General features: G+C 44.4%; 1 protein-coding gene across 1 annotated transcript in view; it reads right to left on the bottom strand.

Annotated features, from left to right (window-relative positions):
• Window positions 1-1,402: 1,402 nt before the first annotated feature.
• The window catches only part of vwc2 (von Willebrand factor C domain containing 2), a gene marked incomplete at both ends in the record, with an annotated part of 14,847 nt that continues 3,124 nt past the window's right edge, over window positions 1,403-13,125 (bottom strand). The window contains 2 exons of the mRNA XM_084470165.1: window positions 1,403-1,554; window positions 12,889-13,018. Coding sequence (XP_084326291.1) covers window positions 1,403-1,554; window positions 12,889-13,018 — 282 coding nt within the window. The remainder of the gene's footprint in view (window positions 1,555-12,888; window positions 13,019-13,125) is intronic.

The raw sequence follows: 13,125 nt of genomic DNA, 5'->3' as shown, positions 1-13,125 counted from the left end.
TGAAGCTTCAAAAGCCCAGGAAAACAAAACCACTTGAAATAATTATTATCTGAGCCGTCCAATGATTTTTCTATTAAAAGTTTGGCTCTTTCTTTGACTCAAGTACAACTCATCATCTTCCATTCGTATTTGAAGTAGCCAATCACAGCAGATAAATGCGAGTCTCCAAAGCAACACAAAACAAGCCCTGTGAAAAACATAAACCCTTTTTAAAAAACCTGCCAATCAGCAATGAGAGCCAATTCACCATGCCTGTTGCTTTCCCATCATGAGAATAGCGGGTTAGTCGACTGTGACCCGCCGACGGTTGCAGTCGACTTACCAGCTAGTCAACAGACAACCAGATTCAGGTGCAAGCTCATGTTCACGATGTGTGACATAACTGACATAACCAACCAGCGTGTGCAGGGGCTTTGATCTCAGGTAGAGACAAGGATATCCATCCAGACAGTACCAACAGAGCACAGGTTTATTTGAAACAAAAACACAGGTACTTAGGTAAAAAATCAAAACACTAAATCAAACGGGTACTTGGTACATCTAGAGATAAAAGTCATCTGAAAACCATCAGATGAGCACCTTTTCTTTTTTACTTTCCTCTCACGCTACCGGTTCGTAATTCATTCCAAATTGTTCAACTCCTACACACCAAATATTTACGGATAACGTTGTGTTCCAAACTCCATCGGAGTGTTGAAACCACATTAAGTGACACAGAGAGCTTCAGACCCCTAAAGACAGCCATAGGTGTTTTCTAATACATTCTGTTAAACTGACCAACAGGCCCCATTCATCATTTATTAAAATACAGTACCTATAAAAAAATATCTTGACACTAGCTCAGTGTTATAAATATCCTGACACTAGTCCAGAGATTAAAGATATATATTCATAAATAATGCCATACATAGATAAATAGATATTCTGTACGTAGATTATAAATCCCGTCATAAAAGTGTCTACCTTACAGCGGGGGTGGGTTGTGAATGAGATGGTCAAGATGGTCAAGATGGTCATAGGCTGGAATGAGTGTGTGTGTGTGTGTGTGTGTGTGTGTATGTGTGTGTGCGTGCACATTTGTCTGTGTGTGTGAGTGTGTGTGTGTGTGTGTGTGCGTAAGAGGTGGGTTGACCTTGTTTGTCTGGCAAACGTCAAATGACCCCGAAGTTCCATACAAACACACGTATTCTTGTAATACCCCTTCACCTCTCTCTCTCTTATTGGTCCATCAACTTCACAGAGCCTTCCAGCTAAGCCAATCCAAGCCAAGCCGGACAGGGCCAGGCCAGAGCCAGGCCAGGGCCAGGCCAGGGCCAGGCTAGACTGGGCCAAGCCAGGCAAAACCAAGCCAAGCAGGGCCAGGCCAGGGGCAGGCCGGGCCAGGGGCAGGCCGGGCCAGTCTCTAGCTCGGCTGGCACTCGTTCTTGGTGCAGGTGGCCTGCCGTTCGATCTGCCATGTGCCCTCCTCGTACGTGCAGTAGCAGATTGTGCAGTCGTCGATCTTCACCTCGCGGCCGGCGGGAATCACAGACGTGTCGGCGTAGCAGTTGGGCCCTGCGGAAGGAGAAACGGCAACAGAAGAACACAGGGGTTGTGAGTTTTTTTTGTGTTTGTGGCCACCAGGCGGAGGAAACATCCAAGGGTAATTGTGGTTTGCAGACAAAACAGATCCTGGCAATGGCTAACAATGGTGATCCATTTTCACAATGACCCGTCCCCGCGCCCTAACCATGTGGTGTACATGCTTCATTCCCTGTGTGCGACTAAGGCGGATTGTGTGGGTTTCTCTCAAGAGGTTCACTGCATATGGACAAGGGTTGCGCTCTCTTCAAGAACGTAATCATCTGCTGTGTTTTGAACCCAATTAGTAACCACTGGTTGTCTCTTCCCTTTGTTCGTGTGCAGAGGTTCAAGTCCGACAGAAACTCTATTGGGGTCGCTGGCAAACATTTTTTTCTAAAATTTTTGGACCATGCATTTTTTCACATCCATTTTAATAATTAAATCCATCACTGCAACAGATCAGCCTTTCTGGTTTTCTTTATGGCAGTGCCATGGATTATTCACACACACACACACACACACACACACACACACACACACACACACACACACACACACACACACACACACACATTATAGTTGAATTAACCTTGCACATCATTTGTCATGGTGAATTGACATTAATGGATAACATAAGTCGAAGCAGTTTGGACACAAAATCATGTTTAACGGCCTTAAGATGATCGTCAAGCTGTTTCATTATCAATAGCGATTGTATCAATCAATTAAGCCTAATGCAGGTGATTCATCTTAATATGCACTTGGACTGAAATGTGAGCACCATAATAAGATGTTTATTTATTTATTTATTTACCAGGGACAGACATTCATCAACATGTTAGCTTCCACACCAATGAATATGTGCCAGAGTTAGCTAAAGAGCTCATCAGTTGTCCCCGGGCAGGTTAGTACAAATTGTTGGAGGTTATATTATCAATACAGTGCTTCAGCTTGCACTACAGTATAACACAACACAATACCATATCATAGACAAATACATTAGTATATTAGTAACAGATACGACAGATTAATGTAAGAACCATGAGAGCTGAACATGTTAAACTGTTGAATAGCTACTAGAGAAATCAAAGCCCGTACCACCGTGCCACCCACCTGTCATGACCCTGTAGGACCCCCACGTCTCAGTCAACACCCACTGGGATCAAGGGTGTCACTCAATTTAGTGAAGCACAAACAATGGAGAAAAAGAAACTCATCAATGTTCTCCAGAGAATCCTTCCCTGGGCACTGTTTTTAAAAATACAAGGAGGTTTAAATTGTGTGTGTGTTTGTGTGTGTGTCTTTGTGAGTCTCAGGAACTTGCAGACATAAAAGAGCCACAGGCTTAATGCTGTGCAATTATTTTAATTTGTGCACATGGTCTCTCATAAATAAACAATACTGCTTATTTGTCTCTGATTTCATTATTTCCTCCTCTTTACGACCAGGGTGAACCACTGTTTTAAACAGGTGGAAATCATCAGTGAATACCACACAGCATTCTTTCCTTCCTGCTCATCAAAATGCCCCCCCCACCACCTCTCCCCCCCACCAACCTATTACCATATTTAGGCGCGGTGGTTGTCTGGCCCTGAATCGTGTTGTTGTAGCAGAGCATCGTCTGCATTCACTCTTTATTCAACACATTGCTTCCTCACGGAAAGTGGTGCACCTTGGGATTTCTGTGATTAAAGGGGTTGAATTGTTACAAGCCTGATAATGTGATCATGTCTGTCTCATTATTCTCATGTTCAGCGGATTGAGTCATCCATGATTCTGTGTGTCTGTGCCCCCACATCCACCCTTGCCACATTTGATAAAAGTGCTGTTAGATTGTGTGTGTGTGTGTGTGTGTGTGGTTGTGTGTTTGTGTGTTTTGTTGATACTACATTTTTCTCCAACGATATGTTTGTTGGGGTGAAAAGGGTTGTTGTTATTGTTGTTGTCTCTGGAGACTTTCCAACCACGTATCCCTGACAGTGTTTCTCTCGTCTGGATATGAAACTGAATATTAAAAAAGCATTTGTTACAGTACTTTGCCACGTTATAATAGGACCTCATAGTGCTTAGTGTTACACACTGACAATCCTTTTATACAGGGAACTATATATTAGTTCCAAAAGCGCACCCGACGGGATAATACATGTTTAATTTTGCAAGTATATGCAGGGAAATTAAACATTTCTAATGGAAGTTTCAATATTTAAACGACTAGGTATTGAAATGTCTTATCCCCTGAGCTCCTGCAGTACCAACCATCCTAGGAAAATGGAACCATCCATGCAAATTAAGGATACAACAAATCCATGTGCCATTATGTTGGCTGCCTTATTACCACACCAGTGTTCACCATACCGGTGAAAAAACAAGTTCTCCCTGTCCCCAAACAACTTCCCCAAACACAGAACCCCCATAAATCACCCATTATCTCCCCCACACCGCACTGCAAAGCATAAGCTGCACTGCAGAAGCAGCTCCCCCTGGTCAGGTGTAGCATAACAATGGCTGGCTGGCCTTAGGCTAACAAGGTCCTCCGCCGAGGCAGGCTATAATTAAGATGCTGATAAATGGGCAGACGCTCTCACTGCAGCTGGACGGACGCACCCGGCACGCACCGACGCCGGCAACATCAATCAATGAGAACGACTTGTCAAAATGTCAACCCGCACACATTCCCGTACGCCTTCCGATGAGTGCATGCTCCCCCCACCCCCCTCCCCTCCCCGTGTGGATGGTGAGTCTTCCCGTTGCCCGGGCTGCGGTTCATCATCATTAGCGGGCGTTTAAAGGTACACTCTCTGAATTAACAGTCCCGTATGTGGAAGGATGCGGCGGGCAGAGCAAAGAGGCAGAGTAATCATGTGTCTTAACCAAATAAGTTGGGCCGTATCCACGCTGAGCGAGGGGATTTAATTAAAGCCTGCCAACGCCGTTGTTTCTTTTAATTAATGCTGATTCGCCTCCACCTCGTCGCCCTCAGCCTATTACGCCGCTTATCATTTAACCACCGACCCTTTTTTAGTTTTGGTTTCCATGACACATTACACCCACGTCCTCTCTGCACCCATTTGGTGACGTCATCAGAGTGGACAGAAGCCACTCGCCAGCACCGCTGCCAGGCTGACCGGACCACCCATGTGGTCATTGCCCATGAGCAGACGGAACTCAAACTCTCTCGCTCTCTCTGCAGTATATGGCTGGGGGTAGTCGGCATACCCCGAGAGACTCTCAAGGAGCAGAGCTCTCTGTAGCACCTGTGGCTATCGGGGCACCGGATTAGCCGAGCGCACTGCATTAGAGACGAGGGACATGTTCCGATCATCACCCGGCACTCCATGCTGGAGCGCTAACAGCCCGGAGAGCCAACGTCTATCCCCGACACTTAGTCATGGTGACGCGGGGAAAAGCGGAAATCACTTCTTTTAATGGACTTCTTCGGTATATATATAATATAATCATGATAAATGCATGGGGGAAGGAGCTTGCTCTGTGGGACTGGTAGAATGGACACCAGGTGCTGGGAGCAGAGAAAAACCTTTTTCCCTTCCAGTATGAATAATTTCTCTCTCAGATGGCGGAGCAGACGAATGTGGACTTATTTAAATTGAGTGGAGCGTGCTTACGTCCCTGCTCGGAACATGGAGCACATGGTGCAGAGGATTTAGGGTTGGTTCTCCTAATCAGCATAGACATGTTGGCTACAGCCACGCTGGAAGCTAACTATCAATTATTTTTCGTCTGCAAATTGCTGGCATGTTGCAGTTCCAGTGTGGACATTTCACCTGCTCCTCTTCAGTAATAGCCTGCAGTTAATCTCAATAAAAAAATGGTTTCCCACATATTATCTTTTCTTTCTGCTGGTCTAACAAACTGTGAAACAAACTTCCTATCTTATGCTATAACTACATTGTCGTTTATCAGTATAGAGTATATCCAATATATCCAATTAAAGTAAATGAATTACAGTGAGTTAAATACAGTTAATTAAGGAGCAGGTATAATATTAGGTGCCTTGCTAGAGGGTTGCCTATAGGTAAAATGCTAATTCAGGGGATTGATCCCAGTAATGTTTAGCTGCCTGAAACGGTCTCCAATCTGGTATTCATGTCATCGCTCCACCACTTTTGTTTAAGTCGGTTGAATATATTTACATTTAGCAGACACTTTTATCCAAAGCGACTTACAACGGTTCATTCACCCACCGATGCGGAGTGAACCATGCAAGGCGACGGACAGCTCTTCGGGAGGTTGGTTGCTCAGGGACACATCGACACCCATCGCTAGGAGGAACCAGGGATCAAACTAGCAACCTTCTGGTGACAAGTCAACCCGCTGGACCTCCTGAGCTAAGCCGACCCCAGTCGATCAAATAATGGTGTCTATATCAATTCAAAGGATTGTCTAAATTCATCTTCCTCCTTGATTTCTCCAGCCACCTGCATGGTTCTCTAAATCAGACAGTATATGTTATCCTTCAAAGGAAGATAATCCAGGGTGACTCGGTTCTTCTTCCCACTGCCGTTATCAGATGTCTTTAGAACAAAACAAATCACATGCAATCTGTTATTTTCCATTCTGATTCGGGCCACTCTTACGTGTGGTCCTAAATCAGATGCAGGTCTGATTTCTTGCACAGCTACCTCAGTGTGAACAGTCATATTATGATTCATGCTATTTTGACATCACTCTAGAGATCGACATTTGTCACATTTCTGTGCTGGTGAGAGTCACTCTGTGAATATAAACATCCAGGACTAATGTGATGGAGGTTGTTGGTGAAGGGACGGTGAAAATAGCAAATAATTAAAGTATTGTTGGATGTCACTAATAATGATATTTTGTCACCCACAAAAGTGCCTTTGTGTTTTCTCTTGAATAGCACTAGTCGTGCTGTGCAATTTCATCCAAACCTTTCACAATGTTCAAACCATCTTGTTTGTAGGTTTCTCTTATACTATGCTGTGTGTCTTCAGAGACATTTAGGCTGCACTCAAGCTCTGCTGTAACTGAGTCAGAATTAGATCTAAGAGTGAATCCCAAAGCCAACTGACGTCCACACAGCAGTCAAACATGATGTTGTAGTTTTGAAAAAAGAACACATTTGTTTCAACAAATTGAACCGCTTGAGAAATGAAAAGGAAATCAGATCTGAGCAAAAAATCCCAATTGAGCATTAAGGCTTGCAGTGAGAACAAAGCCTTAGTTATTCACTACTTCTATCATTTTCTCTGGTGTTCTGCTCTCAAGTCCCAGCTCTGTGTGGGTGCTGCTCCCGAAGATGTGACTATAGATCCAGTTGAATATTGAAAATGCCAACAGAATGTTGCTTCTGTTTATGGTGTGGGGGCAAATGTTTATTATGCAATAAATGTTACTGTGCATCTACTGTGCATGCAACCGTTCGGGGAAAAGCCAATGCAAAAGCATGCTAAAGGGTGCGAAACGTCTAATTGACACATCCTTCACATTGTCCACGGCTAATGGAAGGCCATGGAATTTTGAGGCATAGCTGTGACCCGCAAGGCCCACAAACATCCCATAATTATGCACAGCACTGTCTTGTCTTGTGGCTAAAACACATGGCATTCATGGCCAGGCTGTCAAAATTGACCGTTCCAAGTCTTATGATGACGGACCGGGATTATTTCATGTCACTTTCAAAATGGTTGAGGTTTGTAGGGCGCAGTCTGTGAAAGGCCACACCAAAACAAAGTCACTTCTAACAAAAGGTGTGCTTTCAAAGAGAATGCAGATATTGTGCCTGATTCCCTGTAGGATGGTAACGGAAGCATTGTGTAATGTCATTCATTATTATCGAAGAAAATATCTAAAATAATCAGGTCTTCAGGCCTACTCTTCATGAGAGTACTCATTTTTAAGGGGAAATAATACATTTTATCAAGGCTACAATTTAATGTCGACTCGTGTGTGATGAATCAACGAACGTCAGGGAATGACACTATCCTTCCATTTTGTTAAATTAATCAATGTTGGCTCCTATATTAAAGAATGGTATCAAGCTTAAATCTGCACTGTTTTTGGCATGCATTTAAAATAATAATTTACCCATCTGGACTCTGCCCTTTTCCAGCCCTTGACAGGTGGAATGACTGGAAATAAAAAGTCCACATCTAAATTCAACTGCAAAAGAAATCAAATAGAAACACAGGAAAGTGGGTGTAATGTTTCTGTGTTGATTTTCCACTCACTGAACCAAACAGTAATTCTAGATCACCAGACAACGGTTCCAAGAATACATTCTTAATATGGTGAAGCTACATTTAGTTAATACGATTAGGGTTCTTCCTCTTTCGAGCAACATGCATGCTAATCTGCAGTGTACTCCTGAAGTGAATTGAGATGCCCAAAACGCTGTGTTTACGATTCAGGCTCTGAATACCACGTTGTCAAAGTCATAAAATCAAAGTCAAAGGGTTGTTACAGCGAGGCAAGGGTCGACTACGTAATGAAGCCGATTCACAGCCATTGTCAGTGCTGAGGTGCACTGGAAATTATTAAAAAGGTAGCATCGTCACCTTTGGCAAACATCTAGCAAATCCTTCTTATCATAAGGAATGAAGGAATCGGCAGCCACTCCAAACAGACAAATGATGCTTTAATACCAAGGCAGCACCACATTTAAAGAAGTTTTTTTGTTGCTAAAAAAAACTGCCTCGTCTCAAAAGGCTCAGTGAATCACTTCCTTGATGATAGGAATCAGCCTCTATTCGGCTGGGCACGCAGGTCGCACTGCTCTATAAGAGCTGATTTTGGCTGCTGTTCAGGCCTCTTATCACACTGCTCTCCGATTAGCTCTGACCCCTAGCGTCAGGGCCTTTCTAGCGAACTCCTACTTTCCCAGTGTGTTGCCAGGGCAATAGCCTGGGAGAGCTGAGGTCAGGAGGGAGGTGGCTGATGGAGTGGAGGATGGGGAAAGGAGTCAATGTGTGCGCTGGTAAAAACAGTGTGTGACATCTTAGGGACTCTAATTGTAACCGTTCGATAGAAGTAACACAGTGCCTGACATCAAAACAAATAAAATAACATGGGGGTTGGACAGAACACTGAAAACACCACAAAAAAAAACTGATTGGGATTTTTTGTTGTCTTCAAAGTGGAACGTAATTTATGTTTTTTGTTTGGGAAAATAAAAGGAGGACGTTTAGAAGTGAAACACTTGAGGCCCCGAGACCGTCAACGCCTTTAATCTGACAGATAAAAACAAAAACAGCCTTTGATTAAACACTTTAAATTGGAATTAATTACTATGAGGTTTAAAAAAAAAAAGGAGAGAAAAAGCTTATGAAACAAACTATTTCAACTGCAATACGTTGCATTGTTTTAAGTTAATAAGCCTTTAAAAAAAAAGGGGGGGGGTGAGTTGATTCTTCTAAATTCCCAACCAAGGGACCCCATTCACAGATGTTCTTTGATATTCATGAACAACTGTCTGGGGCGGATGGTAGCGATAGCACTCACTTTCATCTCTCTCTATCTCTCTCTCTCTCTCACACTCTCTCTCTCTCTCTCCCTCGGCTCATCCTCAAGTGTCTTCATGCATGGAGGCTGAACAACACTCTCCCGTACCACGAGTCCCGATCTTGCACGCTCTTGCCAAAGCCGAGGCTAATTCCTGTTCATAATTTGATGAAATCTCCCAGCCCTCAGAATAGTTTAATAGAATATAGGCGCTGATATAGGAGCGATTGAGGCACAGTGGTATTTTACCTGGGAGCTGACAGTAACAGCTAGTGACAGCTGAGACGACTTGTTGAATAATAAGCTTAACGTATTATCATTCATATCATATGGAAGGTATGAATGTGAAATGATCTGAAACATCTGGTAGATATATTTAGTCTGCTTCGGTTTGGCTGTCAACCTTTTTGTTGCTGTTTTGTATGGAAACGATATACAAGATTATGTCATCTGATCTCAACGGGCTTATTCCTTCTTTCTGCTTGGCGTAATGGATGTTTTGATTGGATTAGTGTTTGCTGATAAAGTAACAGCTTTACGCTCTCAATTAGAAGTATTTCTAAGTGAAAGTGTGACAACAACATGGTCTCCAAAGCTGGAACGGCAGTTGGGCTTTGATGTCAAACTCGATGTTTCCACATTTGGAGGAGGTCCTAACATATGGCGCGGTGTCAAACAACATCTGCTGGCATGTCAGATCAATAACAACCTTCATAACATAATTTGAACCAAGATTAATTCTATTCTGTTCAAAATTGGTAGTGCCATGACAAGCTTTGGTTTGCTCTATTTTGCCACTAAATAGGTACATATCCCAACATGGCTCTAGATGATCTCTGAAGACAAAATCTAAAAAAATAATTAACATTCCATATTCAGGCTGGTGTTTGCCAGATAATTGAATTCAAATTATACTAGCTGTGTATAAAGCACTAATTGGTTTCTGTCCAGAATTACTCTCTGATATGCTTCTGTGTTACAAACACAGAACGCAACAGAGCTCTCAGTTCACCAGGGGTTAGGCTGCTTACTGTTCCCAGGGTTCAAGCCAAGCATGGTAAAGCAGCTTTGAGTTTTTATGCACCACATATCTGGAGCAAACTCCCAGAACCTACTTTTAAATCAGAGCTCAAAACTTTTCTGTTTGCCACAGCTTTCTATTCAAAGTCTGCAGTGGCTTATATATTTTGTACCTTCTTATTATTATAGTTTGTAGTAATCTTTCGAATGTGTTTTATTGTGTTACACTGATTGTCCTTTAAATAACTTTACAATGTGATTCTCGCCTTTAAAGTACTCTGAATGGCCTTTGTGTTTGGATGGTCCAATATCTATATAAATAAAGTTGCCTTGCCTTTTTGGCTCTTTTCCACATATTATTAACTGACATTCACATTTAGTAATTTGGCATAAGTTTTTAGCCAACCTGCAGGTTAGGCTGGGGACAATGCCATTATACAATCAATATCAGAGCTACTCAAAGATCCTTACAATTTTCAAATGTATTAACAAACTATGCAAATATCGCCATTTTAATCTAATTAAGGTACCATACTTGACAGCTGAGAAATGTGTTAGCATTGAAGACATCTTATCCACATGACATGATTAGAATTTCAACTGATAGCTGTCATCCATTCTCCGTCTATTACTAGCTTACACACTGCTGACTAGCAGCAAGTATGGTCACTTAGGAAGAAAAATAACAAAAACCCTTTGTCCCACACTAATTACCCGTTTTACTTGGAAATATTAGAAAGAAGGATATGCTGTGAATCTGTAATTTCATATTGTTTGTGATATCCATTTGATTGATGGGACCTCAACACTAGCCTAGCTTAATGGGCACCAAAGGAGTACAATCTATAACACAAGGCAAAAGGCCAGTTCATTAATATTGTTAATATTCCCAGCAGTCACACGCTGAATTGATGATGATGGCAATAATACGGAAAAACAAACCTCAGACTTTTGAGTAAATCACAGCTGCAAAGCAAAAGCGGAAGGCAGAGAGACGGGTTCTGTAAATGCATACCAAATTCAAAAAGATGAACTGAAACGATTCCCCACGGACAAAATAGATTTTATTGGGCTGTGAAATACTGTGAATGGCGTGCACCTGCTGTTCTACTCATCACACATCAGCGTGCGGTAACCTAATGGTAAGTCGGAGACTGATACAATCTTTAAACCCTCCCCAATCCTTATTGCCTGAAAGAGCGCATGGATTTGTAGAGACTTTTGAATAAACATGCGCACTCACTGTGCGCGGCCCGCGTCTCTGCCAGCTGCACATCGGTGCCCGTGCATATCTATGCCTTGTCTACAGATTGATGGGCCCAGAGAATCTACGGGGTATAAAATCAGGGGGCGGTGGGGGGGCATTGTGGCTCACAAGCCACACTCTGCAGAAAGCACTTACACCACTCTCGCTGTGTACTAAATACAGTGACGCTGGAGGGACGGGGCCTGCTGGCAAATGGCCTCACATAACAGGGTGCAGGCAAAATTGCTGGGTGGTAATAGTGAAAGAAATGCATTTCAATAAGGATATGGGGAAGGTAACTGCAAAAACTTCAGTCGGGTTTGATTTAGTTTAGTCGTAGCTTTGCCCGCTTCGTCTACATCTCTAAAAGTCACCTGTTAGTTTGTGAATCCTTCATTAAAATCTGTCTGGATGAATTAGTGCGGTGAGGAAATCCATGAGGCCGCTGAGGGGCCGGGGGCCACAGGGCGAGCCGTGAATACGGGATGCCTCCACTTGCCTGCGGAGCCGGCCGTGAGAGTTATAACAGAGTGATTCATGAATGATTTAAAGCGCATTTGTTTCGAAAAACACCACCACAACTGAGGGGGACGGGGGCGGGGGGGAGAGGGGGGGGGAGGAAATGGAGTAGTTTCAGATCGCGATCTAGATACATATCGCAAGTCATCGTTCTTGTTTAGTGTGAGGCGGCGAGTGGCGGGGGGCGGGGGGGGGGGGGGTTGATGGTGCCACGTCGCATTAGAGTCACACAGGGACAGAATCCGGGGCACGCTGTCCAGAAGCATCGCAGACTACTTTCAGGGGAGGGAGGCGAGCTGACGGACCTCCTCCTTAGTAACCAGGCCCATGCCCGCAACCCCGATGGGAGCTCACTCGTATGCAGCTCCTGCATCGAATGATGTCGCCGTGACAACAAGTAGCTAAGATACAGGCTATATCAAGCGGTGGAGGATTGTCGGCAAACATGAATTGATACCTAACAGCCCCCTCTGTCCATTAGGGAAACATGATTCAGTTCAGGCTTAACAACCACTTTGTTTTGAAGGGGGGGGCTGGGGGTGGGTGTGAGTCATGAGTACATGAGGCACTTTTTCACCTCTTCATGTGCTGTGTTCAAACATGACTACAATGCGAGATGCTGCGTTTTCTGGGCTCTCGATGTGTTCGCACAGCGAGTCGACTGAGGAAGAAAAACAAGAATATGAAGATGGCTATTCATGTCCTTAACCTCTCCCCTTCCCCTCTCCTCCCCTTCTCCCGAGATTTATATGAGTGTGGAAAAATTTGCCCACCATTGAGCGTTTATGCATCGCTGCCCCACAAGCCCCCCCACCGCCACTCTCCCCCATCCCCCCCCCCCACCACAGCCAGCCCCCCCATCCTCCCACACCAGTGGTGAATGTGTCCACTCCCCTTTGCTGCAGCCAGATCAGCAGTTAGGCAGCAGGCAGCCAGGCAGGCAGGCTAGGACTGACCCAGGGCCGGTAGGCAAGACACAGAGAAGAGGAACCGGTTCAGAGACGGTTCAGCTCGGGTGGTGGTCTAGGGGGTAATGGGAGGGCAAGGGGAGCTGGACTCACCGCTCTTGCAGATGGGGCAGCACTGCTCGGGCTCGTACTGGGGGTCCACACACTCCGTCTGGGGGCAGGCCGACAGGGAGCACAGCACCTCCCCGCTTGGCTCGCATCTGCATTTCTCGCACGGAGACACCTGAGGAGAAGGGTGGACCGGGAGGGGGTGGTGGTGGGAGTTACCCACACCGCACAACATGAACCCATAGCAGCACACACCCAGGAATCATTCTGAAGAAATCCATA

The sequence above is a fragment of the Micromesistius poutassou genome (assembly GCF_964030765.1).
Source record: "Micromesistius poutassou genome assembly, chromosome: 7".
NCBI classification, from domain to species: Eukaryota; Metazoa; Chordata; class Actinopteri; order Gadiformes; family Gadidae; genus Micromesistius; species Micromesistius poutassou.
The sequence above is the reverse complement of the archived record's forward strand: the minus strand, read 5'-3'. Positions and strand labels throughout refer to the sequence as shown.